At 48.3% G+C, this 14,778-nt stretch overlaps 1 protein-coding gene across 6 annotated transcripts in view; it reads right to left on the reverse strand.

Moving 5' to 3' along the window:
- The window catches only part of LOC128416613 (tyrosine-protein phosphatase non-receptor type substrate 1-like), a 123,132-nt gene that overhangs the window by 10,593 nt on the left and 97,761 nt on the right, over positions 1-14,778 (reverse strand). For all 6 annotated transcript variants that reach the window (XM_053394597.1, XM_053394594.1, XM_053394592.1 and 3 more), the window contains exons 3-8: positions 11,767-12,105; positions 9,551-9,865; positions 5,907-6,251; positions 3,512-3,610; positions 867-888; positions 452-491 (exon numbers count right to left, since the gene is read on the reverse strand). In XM_053394597.1, the coding sequence (XP_053250572.1) occupies positions 452-491; positions 867-888; positions 3,512-3,610; positions 5,907-6,251; positions 9,551-9,865; positions 11,767-12,105 (1,160 nt within the window). The remainder of the gene's footprint in view (positions 1-451; positions 492-866; positions 889-3,511; positions 3,611-5,906; positions 6,252-9,550; positions 9,866-11,766; positions 12,106-14,778) is intronic.

Raw genomic sequence — 14,778 nt, forward strand, 5'->3', positions numbered from 1 at the left:
GGAAGAACTTTCTGGCAGTAAGAGCTGTTTGACTCTCCTTCACTGGAGGTTTTTAAGCAGAGGCTGGATAGCTATCTGTCCTGAATGCTTTAGTTGAGATTCCTGAATTGCAGGGCGTTGGACTACAGGTAGATGACCATTGAGGTCCTTTCCAATTCTACAGTTCTAGGAATCTATAATTACCTGTCTTGTCTCCCTGCACCAAACTTCAGATGAAGCTGCCATCTATGCATGTGCTCTAACCTGCTCATGTGCAATGGCTATCTCAAATGGACACACCTCAGCTTCACCGCTTCAGATGGAAGTTCATTGGACAGAAAGTGCATCAAACAGAGGCATTTCTCAAGAAACTACAGGGTACAGGTGGATTAATGGCTAATTTCATGTGCACTTGGCTTCAAACACCAACACTGCCTCCACTCAACATCTGAAGAAATTTAGAAGAACTTACCTGATTTGCTCCCCCAGAAGCCTTCTCAGATTCGTGCAGCCTAAAGAAAAATGGACAAAGAAAGTCAAACAAATCACCAGAGAGTAAAAGGCAAGCCTAACACAGTTGTTTCTTCAATAAAGTAAAATAAATGGCACCACTTCCTGCTTCTTAAGTCCTCTACTGAGGCCTCTTGGACCTGCAAGGGGAATGTGCACTGCTGAAAACTCTCCTGCAATTTCCTTCCCAATGGGAATTCTTTCCCCACCTCTCAGTTTGCTCAACAGAGGAGAGGAACCTTGATGACGTGAGTTGTAAAAAAGCCAGAGGAAGGTTTTGTTAAATGGAGCTGGTAGACACAACCAGCTAGCTACCCAAACTCTAACCATTACACTAGTTTGTTAGTTTCCTGTTCAAGGCAAAAGCCCAGACTTACCTCACAGATGTGGGCTCTTTATCTAGAGAAAAGAAGAAGAAAAATCCCACGTAAGATGGAATATATATTTTTACCTGGGTTCCAAGCAATGCCTGTTCCACTATAGGTGCAGACCCTGCCAATTGTGTGTTTGTGTGCATGCATGGGCTTCTTCCAATCATTTAACAACAGCGACAACAAAACAACCTCCCCCTGCCTGAGTTAAGACTCCCCGTTCTGCTGTGTCTCATAACTCAGAAGGTAATTTTGTGCTTTTTTTATGCAGTTCTTCTCAATTTCGTAGCTTATGAGCTAGAGCAGATAATCAAGTTTGCCCCATTTTATATTTCAGCCTACCATGTCCCAGTTCTTATTTTGGACCTGGCTTTGGTTGTTGTTGTTATTATTGATTTTTACATATCATTCCCAAAGATCATATAACATATTTTCTTATCTTACACAATGTTTTGGACTTCCATCAACCACATCTGAAGATTTTTCAATCTTGATCCCTTAATCTACATTTCATTCATTTCCTTATTACTTTTAATAATCCTTAACTAATAATTCTCTTCACAATCTTCTCTGTGATATTTCGCATAGTCCTCCTTACAAAACTTCTTGCAGTCCTACTAGCGTAATCTGTTTATTACAATTGCTTTTTAAATAGTTCAAATATCTACTCCAGTCCTCTGAGAACCTCTGTGGACCTGGCTTTGTTGTTGCAGCTCTCAGAGGAGGCGGGAGGGAACAACCAAGTCGATTCAGGAAGCTTGAAGTCTCTCGATGCTGGTCGTGAAGGTGGAAACCAGTCTCTGAGCACCACGACATAGTGATGGAGAGGGAGGGGCGCTGAGGAGGTGGTAGGCTGGGTTGGACCACTACTCCTGTGTGTGTGCAAATATTGCTGGAGCTTTAGAACCTATCTGCACTATTGGAGACCGTGATATTGGGCAAAACTCTTTCACACATTTGTTTGCTAAATTAAAATCTCTCCCACCTTCCACCATGCAAGGAATTCTTGCCCAGCAGGAGAAAACAGAGACAGGTACAAGTAGTGATACCTTTCCCATTAGATGGCTCAGAAGACCATCTAATGAAGCTGTGTTGGAAGATCCAGGAGAGATAAAAGGAGATGCTCCATCACATCAGGCATGGCAGTTAGTCAAACTATGAAACTGACTCTGCCAAGATGATCACCACTAACCTTGGTGGCTTCAAAAGAGGACCGTGATAATTCATGGAGGGTAAGGCACGGTGGCTATCAACTTTGCCCAGTGTCAGAGACAGTATGACTCTGAAGACCACTGGGTGGGAATCACAAGTGGGGAGAGAACACCCAGGGGTCCTGCTTGTAGGTCTATGGTTGGCCGCTGTGAGAACCAGATGGTGGACTATTGTCCTTTTGGCCGAACTAGCTGCCAGAACATAAGAATGGCCTGCTGGATCAGACCAATGGCCTATTGAGTCCAGGATCCTGTTCTCACAGTGGGAAACCAGGAAGCAGGACCCAGGCACAAGAGCCCTCTCCTCTACAGGTTCTTGGTTCTTCTTACGTTGACCATTCCTTTGTCCCAACAGCCCCCAAATATTTTCTGACTCTCAGTCCCTTTCAACCACCAGCTTCCTCAGTACATCTGTATCAAACAAAGCCAGGTGATCATAACATGATCTTGAGCAGATGCCAGGGTGCCAGTTAACCCAACCATGAGGCAGCCTGATCCCTCACCTCCCACAGCATCAGGAAAAGCACCTTCACAAGTCTCTCCCTCCTCTTTGCCACCAGTTAAAGACTCAATAATTAGAACTGCCAGATTCTCACTTTCTCCCAAAACTTTCGACGCTGACACTTTCAAAAGAAAACCCGTATTTATTTGTACGGGCAACATAGGTAAAGGTAAAGGTACCCCTGCCCGTACGGGCCAGTCTTGACAGACTCTGGGGTTGTGCGCCCATCTCACTTAAGAGGCCAGGGGCCAGCGCTGTCCGCAGACACTTCCGGGTCACGTGGCCAGTGTGACGAAGCTGCATCTGGCGAGCCAGCGCAGCACACGGAAACGCCGTTTACCTTCCCGCTAGTAAGCGGTCCCTATTTATCTACTTGCACCTGGGGGTGCTTTCGAACTGCTAGGTTGGCAGGCGCTGGGACTGAGCAACGGGAGCGCACCCCGCCACGGGGATTCGAACCGCCGACCTTTCGATCGGCAAGCCCTAGGCGCTGAGGCTTTTACCCACAGCGCCACCCGCGTCCCTACGGGCAACATACGACCCAGCAAATTCTTATCGGATTATGTATCAAGTCAGGGGGACCCCAAAGTCCAGTTTGGCCACTCAGTGCAATGAACTTGAGCCGACTGCTGATGGGATCACAAGAGGCCAAGGATGGCAAGTGCCATGACGTTCTGGAAGCACTTAAATTGTGCGAACTTAAATTGTATGGATTTAATCTGATCCAACCACCAGGGGCTCCTCCCCACACCTGCTGCTATGGGTCCCACAGCCATGGCATTGGGGGTAGGGACCCCATGCAGAGCCACCAGTTCATCCAGTTTGTGTGCCTCTATGTACCCCTGTGGGTGATCTGAACTGGCCCCAATTGACCCAATGGCATTGCAGGGGGTTGGACTCCAATTCTATGACACACATGCAACAAATATCCTTTTTACCCTTGTTATGCCTTGCATGGATGAAGTAGATGATAGTCACCACCAATACCACCAGGAGGGCACAAACCACGGCACTGATGATGTAGATTTTCTTCTCATCTGCAAAGAGATTGCATTGATTTAGCTGGCAACTGGCGTCCTGCTTCCCCATCTCCGTAGCTCAGTGGTTCAAAGCATCTGCTTTGCATGCAGAAGGAACTGGGTTCAATCCCCGCCAGCATCTCCAGGCAGGGCTGCGAGAGACTCATGCTGGAAACCCAGGAGAGCCGCTGCCAGCCAGTGTGGACAATACTAGGCTAGAAGGACCAACCCCTTTATCGGGGGAATTACAAACTGCATAATAACAACAACTTTAGGGGTTTTTTTTGTTGGTACCTGTCTGTCTTGAGAGACAATGGAGTTTGCCTCTGGGACTGAAGTCAGACCTTGTCCTTAGCAGCACCAAAGTGACCTCTCTGGGGCACAAGCCTGGGCAGCGTGTAGAGAGGTCCTGGGCTGCCCATATGACAAGACCCCCCCTCAGCCTCACTGGTGGGGTCCAAAGGAAGCAGAGCAAGACACTCAGCACCAGCTTGGCCGCTGGAGGGAGGTGTAAGGGTAAAAGTAAAGGGACCCCTGACCATTAGGTCCAGTCGTGGCAGACTCTGGGGTTGTGGCGCTCATCTCGCTTTATTGGCCGAGGGAGCCGGCGTACAGCTTCCGGGTCACGTGGCCAGCAGGACTAAGCTGCTTCTGGCAAACCAGAGCAGCGCACGGAAACACCGTTTACCTTCCCGCCGGAGCAGTACCTACTGTATTTTTTGCACCATAACACTCACTTTTTTCCTCCTAGAAAGTAAGGGGAAATGTCTGTGCGTGTTATGGAGGGAATGCCTACGGGTGGCATGCCTACGGATTTTCCTCCTCTAAAGACTACGTGCGTGTTATGGTCTGGTGAGTGTTATAGAGCGAAAAATACTGTATTTATCTACTTGCACTTTGACGTGCTTTTGAACTACTAGGTTGGCAGGAGCAGGGACCAAGCAATGGGAGTTCACCCTGTCACGGGGATTCGAACCGCCAACCTTCTGATCGGCAAGTCCTAGGCTCTGTGGTTTTAACCCACAGCGCCACCCGTGTCCCATTGGAAGCAGGTGTACAAGGCGCCAACCAACCCATCTTAGGGACTCCATTCCAGATTTGCGTAGGGTTTCCTCCTTAGCCTTTTCTTCTCCCGAAGGCAGGTGTACATAAAACAATATGGCTTTCAATTAGAACTTAGCCTGATTTTTTATGCCCCTTTCTTCCTTCCTCCCCTTCTCCTTTTTATTACCCGCTCTGGGATCCCACAGCTAATTCTCCCCTGGTCTCCTCGCTGGCCCAAATAAGACTAATTTAGCCAGCTAGCCCTGGTGATCATCTAATGTTTATTGGGTGGATTTCCCCCCTAAATTGATTTTTGAATTCTGAATTTATTGTTATTCACGTTTTATACTGTATTTTAAGCTGTTTTTTGTTGCATCAATTAAGTGTTTTACATTTGTTGTTAGCCGCCCTGAGCCTGGTTTTCTGAACCGGGAAGGCAGGATATAAATAAAAAATTATTATATTATTTATTAATATAAAGCACTTAGCAACAATGCCCAGAGAAAATAGGCAAATATTGAAAACAAGCGCACGTAACTGAATTATGAGTCTGGAAAGCCTTGCTGATACAAAAGGAAAAGTTTTTAGCAGGCATCTGGTGGGGTTTAGCAAGGGTTCCTCCCTGGGGGACAGGAGAGGATGTCTGCATAGCAGTATATGAAGCAGCCTTAGACGGAGTCGTTTCACTGGTCCCTCCAGGCCTGGACATTCTACATCAAGAGTCCTCCTAACCTTTTGGGCTTAGGGCCACCAAAAACACACACATTTCTCCCACAAAAAATTGCTGGCGATGCTCAGGTTTCCCCTCTAAAACAGGCAGAACACCTACCAAACAAACAGGCAGCACCAAAACCCCATACTAACCCCAATTTCACTTTTTAAACCCTTGCTCTGTCCCAGGTGTGGGGAACCTTTGGCTCCCTAGATGTTTCTGAACTACAACTCCCATCATCCCTGGCCATTTTGGTGATGCTTCCTGGGGCAGATGGAAGCTGTAGTTCAGTAACAGGTGGCGGGCCAAAGGTTCCTCACATTCACATTCACTGGCAGTGACTGTCCAGGAAACCTATGACTCTACCAGGAAATGTTGGCAATTGAAACTTGGATCTATTGCATGCAGAGTCTATATGCTCTTCCTGTGAGCTATAGCTGCTACCCGTTAGGGTGTGAAGAGGTCTGAAGGCAAGAAGGCCTACACACAGAGAGACAGACAAAAATGAGAAATTTAAGTCAACACGGATCGAGGGACGGAGGACAGGTGAACACCTACCTGGCTCCATACTGACGCTTTCACTTCCTTCAGTCAGCACCCTGATGTTCAGCACTGACGTTTCAGTTGCTACAGGCTGAGAATTTTGCATAACCAGGCAAGTAAATGCAGACTGGTTCCTTTCTTCCGTGGCATTCAGCTTCAGGGAGCTCCTGAGGGTGAATGTCCCATCCCCGTTCTGGGCCATGGGCTCAGCCGTTCCTGTTTCACTCAGGCTGCTGTTCAGAGTCAAGGCCAAGGTTGTGTCTTCTGGGTAAAACCCTTCCGCGCTGCAGCTGAAGGTCACCGATTCGTTCAGCGGGACGGGGTTGGCTGGGTTGGCTTCCAGCTTCACTCTGGGTGGAACTGTGTGGACAAAGGGAAAGAAATCAGAATGAGGACCTCAATACCCCTGTGGGGAAGTGGTTGCCAGACTCCAGTGCGGGCTAGCATTGCATTCCTGGTAGACATAATATCAGAACTTGGGGACAACCAGTGAAGCAGAATATTGGAAGATTCAGGACACATAAAAGAAAGTCCTTCTCCACACAGCTTGTAAACTATGGAATTCATATCTGCAAGGGGAACTGATGGTCACCAACTTGGATGGCTTTGAAAGGGAGTTAGACAAATTCATGAAGCATAAGACCACCAATGGTGACAAGTCACAATGACTTTGTTCTCCCATCCCTCTTGGAGGAAGTAGGTCTCTGAATAACCAGCTGCTGGGAATCTCAAGTGGGGAGATGCCCAGCTTGTGGGCTTCCCACTGGGGTACTGGGTTGGCCCCTAAGGGAAGAGAATTCTGGATGAGGTGGGTCTTTGGTCTGATCCAGAAGCCAGGCTCCTCTTATGGCCTGTGTGGTTTTGATTTGCAGTATAAGGGGGAAGGGACAGATGTTCCTCAAAAGCAACCTCCTAAATCCCATCAGCTCAAAATTTTGTCCTTTGAACCTATTGGGTTGTATCCAATGTTAGAGTAGACCCATTGAAATTAATGGACATGGGAAAACTTCAGTCCCTTTTATCCATGGGTCTACTCCGAGTATAGGGCTCCTCTCAGATTTCATTATCAATTGTTCTTGGTTGGGCGCTGGTGGGCGTGTGGACTGTGGAGACTGGACAAACATCAAACACACATCTGATCTCCTTCAAAACTGGTGTGTAGCTAGCTGTGTCTTGGCTTCCATCTTAGTAGCAGGAAATGCTTCCCTCCTTTAAATTAATGTACCTAAGGACATGCTACTTATGTACCAGTGGCAATTTTTTTCATGGAGCAATTGAGAGCAAAGAAGCAGTATGGTGGAGGCAGAAGGGGCACCTGCCCCTTCCCACTTGTCCCCCTGCAATGGAGCTTCTCCAGCAAAGGGACCAGCAAGTGCCTGCGTGTAATGTATTTTTTGTTGGTTAGTCATTTAGTCATGCCCGACTCTTCGTGACCCCCTGGACCAGAGCACTCCAGGCACTCCTGTCTTCCACTGCCTCCCGCAGTTTGGTCAAACTCATGCTGGTAGCTTTGAGAACACTGTCCCACCATCTCGTCCTCCGTCGTCCCCTTCTCCTTGTGCCCTCCATCTTTCCCAACATCAGGGTCTTTTCCAGGGAGTCTTCTCTTCTCATGAGGTGGCCAAAGTCTTGGAGCCTCAGCTTCACGATCTGTCCTTCCTGTGAGCACTCAGGGCTGATTTCTTTCAGAATGGAGAGGTTTGATCTTCTTGCAGTCCATGGGACTCTCCAGAGTCTCCTCCAGCACCAGAATTCAAAAGCATCCATTCTTCGGCGATCAGCCTTCTTTATGGTCCAGCTCTCACTTCCATACATCACTACTGGGAAAACTATAGCTTTAACTATACGGACCTTTGTCGGCAAGGTGATGTCTAGCTTGGCTCAAAGTTGCCACCTCTCCTTTAGAGAAAAAGTTCATCTCTGCATGCTGAAGACATGGAGAAATCCCTTTGGCAACAAAGTCCACCAGGGGCCTCCAAGTCTCCTGGTAAATCAACCCCAAGTCCTTGGTAAGCCAGGCGAACCCATTCATATGTACTAAAACCCTCCAAGTTACACCTGGATACACTATTCTCAACTCTATGAAGAAGGAAAGCAAATCAAGCCACAGATGAGAAGCTGGATCTTAGCCTTCACGCTGCCCCTTTTTCAAATCTTGCTCAAAGTCTTAGTAGACTCTTAAACACCCTTGTTGGACCAGCCTTTGGAAGCATGGCAATGCACAGTGGAGATTAATTTATTAGTTCAATTGATCTCCTGCCCTTTCTCCCCAAAGACCCCAGAGCGTTAAATCCCTCTCCCAATTTCTTCTCCCTGGCACCCCAGATCCGCAGCCCCTTCCCCATCCTTGCACTTGGTAGCAATGCAGCATGGGAAGCATTGCTGATCTGCCTTCTGAACACTGAGCACTGCAGCCGGTTTTGGAGAAGGAGAAGCGTATGGTGCAGGGGAGAGGTGCTGCGTGGCAGCAGGATTGGCTCCACCTGCATGAGCACCATGAGCACCTCCCTTGTTCTTTTATATATATATTTTGAAATATTTTTTATTTGATTTTGCAAGTCTAAAAATTACAGCCATACATATCCACACTTGTAGATTCCTCCAATCTCTGGACTTCCCACCTTCCCCTCCATGAGTCCTTTTGTTAACCTTTTCAACTGCATATTATTCAATAATCCATGTTTTACCGTATTTTTCGCTTCATAAGACGCACCTGACTATAAGATGCACCTAGTTTTTAAAGGAGAAAAGGGGGAAAACCCCATTTTTGGGGGGATCAGCTCACAGTTGTGCAGCTTCTTTTGCAAAGGGGAAAAGCCCCCTTTTTGGGGGATCAGCTCAAAGTTGTTGAGCTTACTTTGCAAAGGGAAAAAATCCTGCTTTTTGGGGGGTTCAACTCACAGTTCTGTAGCTTCTTTAGGAAAGGAAAGGGAGCCGTTTCTACAGTTTCCAGACAAGATCATCAGCCAGTCACATGTCGCTGGGGTAACAAACAGCCTCCTTCTGCAGAACATTCAGCAATGGAGGCCTGGGCAAGGAGCCGGAAAGGGAGCTAGCGATCGACCACACATTCACTCCATAAGACGCACAGACATTTCCCCTTACTTTTTAGGAGGAAAAAAGTGTGTCTTATGGAGCGAAAAATACAGTATATTACTCCATTATCTCCATAGTACTTGCTACATTACAAGTGTTAATGCGATTCTGCTAATGTTTTCATCTGCTTACAGCGGTCTCCAAGATAAATTATAAATTTTCCCCATTCTTTGTTGACGTTTTGGTCTTCTTGGTTCCTGAGCTTTCTGGCCAGTTTTGCCATTTCGGAATAATCCAAAAGTTTAGTTTGACATTCTTCTCTGGTAGGGACCTTGTTTTCTTTCCATCTTTGGGTTAGCAACATCAGTGCGGCTGTCTTCATGATGCCTTGTTCTTTTATAATGGCAATGGCGCCCACCATTCTGGCAACGGTGCGGGAACTTAGTTCCAGTGATTTCTGGCTGGGGAAAAAAGCTCTGCTTGTTCCCTACCCCCTCCCTCTCAGGAACCAGCAGTGAAGCTTGCTGCTCATAAGGCAGGTGAGAAACACCATGATACCTCGGCCACCCCATCAAATGCAATGATCCGCCACCCCACAGCCAGACCCCCACCAGTCTCTGTACCTCGTAGGATATCTCTAAGTTTGAAAAACTCCCGCAGGGGACTCCGCAAGGTCTCGTGTTCAATCTGGCAGATGAGCTGGGACTTCACATCGTCTCTTGTGAGTGGCACCTGCACAGTGCTCAGCACTTGGTAGGAGATGCTGTCTCCTTCTGGCAGAACGGTGGGCTCTGGGGACCCGATCCTGGTGTTGTCCTTCAGCCAAGTGACTTTGATGGCTCGGGGGGAGAATCCATCCGACGTGCAGCTGAAAGTCGCCGAGGTCCCAGATAACACTCTGCTCGTGGGACCCTCGATAGATGGCTGGGATGGCGTGGCTGCGGGAGGAAGCATCGACACATCACCTGGTGACCCTTGCAGGATAGGACCCATCACCAATCCCAAGGGAAATCCTTTTCTGGGCCAGTGGGCACATTTGGAATTTTAAGAGAGTGCCATGGGTGCCTTGGGGTTTGTGTGTGGTAGAACACAACGCCTGCCACATCTATAGAGAAGAGTGCAAAATGGTGTAGACATCCCTCTTCCACCAATGGTGAAAAAGGCCCCTACACCAGCCAGCACTATGCTTGATCCCAGTGAGAAGCTCTTTCCACCTCTCTCTCTTCCCTCAACTGCCCAAATGATTAATCAACCAACTAGGAAATTAGACCAGGCTGGGACAGAGTCAGGCCCACCTATTCCCTTGGTCCATATCCCTGGCATCCAATACACTGTGGCTCTTTGTAAAGGGGTGTATTGAATGAAGGCGTGGCCGAGGCAGTGCAAACAGGAACCGAGCAGGAAGAGCCAAAGGTCTTATTGTGGCCTTTTGAGAGAATACTTATTGTGACCTTTCATGGCACCATAGGACGCGTTGGTTGATTCACTGATGCTTCTAGGTGCTGCCTCAATGCAGTGGCGGACGAACCCTCTCCGGCACCCAGGGTGGGACGCTGAGGGGCAGAGCAAACTGCCCAGTGACACACCCGCAGCGACTATACAGGCTGCCACCCACGCACGGCATCCGTACGGGCTGCCGCTCACGCGTGCTCACTCTGTATGGGCTGTGGGCCCGTATGGTCACCATGCGAGAGGCAGCCCGTACGGATGCCCGTATGGACGGCATGCAAGAGCGGCAGCCCGTACAGTTGCCGTGTGAGAGGCAGCTTGTATGGATGGCACGTGAGAGCGGCAGCCCATACAGATGCCCCGTGAGTGGCGCCCATATGGACTGTGCGCGCCCTTGACCGTTCTACAGCTGGGGTGAGGCAGGGGCCATCTTGTTACCCCCTCCCAGAGTGGCACCCGGGGAGGACGGCCCCTCCGCCCCCCACTTCGTACGCCCCTGCCTCAATGTCTCCTGTGCCACAAACTCTCCGCTCCAGATGAAATAAGTAGATAAAGTAAATTCCATTTCTGCAGCCCGGTCCAAGGGCTCAAGAATGAGTCCTGATAGCTAGGAAATTCCCAGGTGATTAACTGAGTTGTCCCATTCCCTGGCAGATCAAATATTCCCATCCCCCTCACAAGAGGCTCTCCACGTAGCTGACTTGCCAAAGGGGTTAAGTACACATTACAGATAGAGGGACGCGGGTGGTGCTGTGGGTTAAACCACAGAGCCTAGGACTTGCCGATCAGAAGGTCGGCGGTTCGAATCCCCGCGACGGGGTGAGCTCCCGTTGCTCAGTCCCTGCTCCTGCTAACCTAGCAGTTCGAAAGCACGTCAAAGTGCAAGTAGATAAATAGGTACCGCTCTGGCGGGAAGCTAAATGGCGTTTCCGTGCGCTGCTCTGGTTCGCCAGAAGCGGCTTAGTCATGCTGGCCACATAACCCAGAAGCTGTACACCAGTTCCCTCGGCCAGTAAAGCAAGATGAGCGCCTCAACCCCATTGTCAGCCACGACTGGACCTAATGGTCAGGGGTCCCTTTACCTTTACCTTACACATTACAGATAAATGCTTATAATAACATCTAGGTTTTCAAAATATGAAAAGCAGCTGTAGGAGGAGGGAGAAAGGAGATTTTGAGCAGGATATTGCCTAGCACTGAAAGAGTTATGCATCCTTTCTCCTTCCACTGCTCCACTACTCAAACATGTGACCTACAAGGCTATTTTTTGTTTTTTTAAAAAGGTCCCAGCCTCATTAGATGCTCTTGTATTTCTATTAATGTGGAGCTTCTGGGGCGAGGGGGGCAGATTATCCTCCTAGGAAACAAAGAGAAATTGAGGGATACTTACCAATCACGGAAACCTCAGTGCCCACTCCCGATTTCAATTCTGTTTCTTGGGATCCTGCCCTGTACTTGACACAGTAATAGGTCCCAGCATCCTCAGGTCGGATGTTGCTGATGCGGATGCTGAAGTCTGTTTCTGATCCAGGAACAACCCTGGTCACGCGGGAAGGATATTGTCCTCTTTCACTGTAAATGGCCTGCTTTCTGTCCGACCCTTTGTGCCATTTCACACCTCCTGGTGGACCACTTCCTCTTACTGTACATGTCAGAGTGAGGGTCTCTCCTGCTGACACAGACAAGGGTCCTGGGGGCTGCAGAATTTCCAAATCTTGGCCTTTGGCACCTGCAGCAAAAAATAAATTGTTATAGGTTTCCTCTAAAGACTAATCACCCTTCTCCTTGTGGCAAATGCATGGCTCAGGACTTCAGTGCCTTAAGGATACCTCTTCTCATACAAACCGACCCGGACCCTGCACTTGTCATCCAAGGCCCTTCTCTGTGTCCTTCCCTCCCCAAGAGGTTTGGAAGGTGGCAATACGAGAATGGGCCTTTCCTGTGGTGGCTCCCCATCTGTGGAATGCTTTCCTCAGAGAGGCTTGCCTGGTGCCATCATTGCATGTCATAGATTCACAGAATCATAGAGTTGGAAGGAACCCTGAGGATCATTCAGTCCAATCTCCTGCATTGCAGGAATATGCAGCTGTCCCTTATGGGGATCAAACCTGCAACCTTGGCATTCTCATCACCACACTCTGTGTTTAGGTGCCAGATGAAAACATCCCTCTTTACTGGTCTTTGGCCATTAAACAATCCATGGCCCTTTAAAAGTGGAGGACTGTATTATGATTTTTTTCAGTGATTGTTTTATTGGTTGTTGTTGTTGTTGTTGTTGTTATGCTATGCAAATTAAATTGTTAACATTGTACACCATCCCGCAATATACAAAATACTACTACAAAATCCCACAAACTCCCTAGACGCAATCAAAAAACAATGGGAGGATGCCATAGGCTATGAGATTAACCCCACTCAATGGAACAAAATGTGGTCTAAACCCACCTTTAAATCCATATCAACGAAAAGAAAAGAACTCACTCTGAAACTCACCTACAGGTGGTACCTAACACCAAGAAAACTAGCACTAATACACCCAGGAACCTCACCAAAATGCTGGAGAGGGTGCACCTCCACAGGGACATACCTCCACATGTGGTGGGAGTGCCCCAAAATCCAACTATTCTGGACAGCAACCATACGAGAAATAAGTAAAATAACCAAGCAAGCATTAGAAACCACCCCAGAATTGGCCTTACTAAACATCTTCCAAGACAATAATGCCCACTTACACCACAAAGAACTCATAACCCAGCTACTTTCAGCAGCCAGAAGCATCATAGCCAGACACTGGAGAGACCTGTCAGGAGTAAGCATAGACCAATGGTACCAAATAGTATGGGAAACAGCCTTACTAGAAAAATTAACCAATAAACTAAAACTGACATGGGGACAAATAGAAGACGCCTTCACCCCGGTATGGCTCCCCTTTATCACATACACAGCCCAACAAGATAACGACAAGAATCCGCTGACAGCATACAAATCAAAATGGCTAACCTGATCCAAAACACACACCCCCTCACACATGAAAACAAAGACCACCACAGCCAACCACAAATGAACAACCACACTCCAGGCAAACCCCAACCTCTTTCACCACCAAAGGAACACAAGCGAACAGCAAAGAACCTGCACAAGCAACGCTACATATAGTAAATAAAATAGAAACATCGCTACCCGACCCTACCCCCACCCATCTCCCCCCCTCCACCTCTTTCTCCCTTTTCTTTCTAATGTCTCAACAAATGAAACTGATTTGTAAAAATGTTACATGAGGGAAAAAATATGAGAGACATTGCACACACTTTTGTAAATCAAGAAAATATTTAATAAAAAAGAAAGAAAGAAAGAAATTGTACACCATCCTGGGATTTTCAGATAAGAGTGGTATATAAATTGAATAAGTACTAAATAATAATAATAATAATGCAGTGCTGCTTCCCTTTCTCACTCAGGGCAGCTTTCCATAAAAGCGCATCTCAAGGGCCAGTTGCCCATTTATTGTGTGTTCCATTCCATAGCATGTAGGAAGATAGAGACCTGGGCCGGCCTGCCCATGAGGTGAGGGGAAGCTGTGGCCTCAGGGAAACAGCCCCCAGTCAGCTAGGAGGGGCTGCTCCCCTGCACAAGCTGACAGGGGAGCAGGGGGACATTTCCAGTTTTGCCTGGAGTGGCAAAACATTCTGAGCCGGCCCTGATAGAGACCATGCAGGTCCTCCACCCATCACTGGAGACAGGAGGTGATTGTGGAGCACAAGACTGACAAGTAAAAGAACAGGTCAATACCACTGATGTGGTTGGATGGATGGCTATGTTCTAGCCCCATTGTTGGAGGGGAGATGCCTCTGAATACCAGTTGCCGGAAATTATTATTGGGGGAAAGTGCTGTTGCCCTCTGGTCTGGCTTGCAGGCTTCCCATATCAGCATGTGGTTGGCCGGAGAGAGAATCGGGTGTTGAAATAGATGCGCCCCCTACGGTCTAATCTAAGGTAAAGGTAAAGGGACCCCTGACCATAAGGTCCAGTCGTGGCTGACTCTGGGGTTGTGGTGCTCATCTCGCTTTATTGGCCGAGGGAGCCGGCGTACAGCTTCCAGGTCATGTGGCCAGCATGACTAAACCGCTTCTGGTGAACCAGAGCAGCGCACGGAAACACCGTTTACCTTCCTGCCAGAGCGGTACCTATTTATCTACTTGCACTTTGACGTGCTTTTGAACTGCTAGGTGGGCAGGAGCAGGGACCGAGCAACGGGAGCTCACACCGTCGCAGGGATTCGAACCGCCAACCTTCTGATCGGCAAGCCCTAGGCTCTGTGGTTTAACCCACAGTGCCACCCACGTCCCTTACGGTCTAATCTAGCAGGACTCAATTCTTGTGTTGTTATGTTATGTTCTAACAC

This window comes from Podarcis raffonei, chromosome 6, assembly GCF_027172205.1.
Source record: "Podarcis raffonei isolate rPodRaf1 chromosome 6, rPodRaf1.pri, whole genome shotgun sequence".
Lineage (NCBI taxonomy): Eukaryota > Metazoa > Chordata > Lepidosauria > Squamata > Lacertidae > Podarcis > Podarcis raffonei.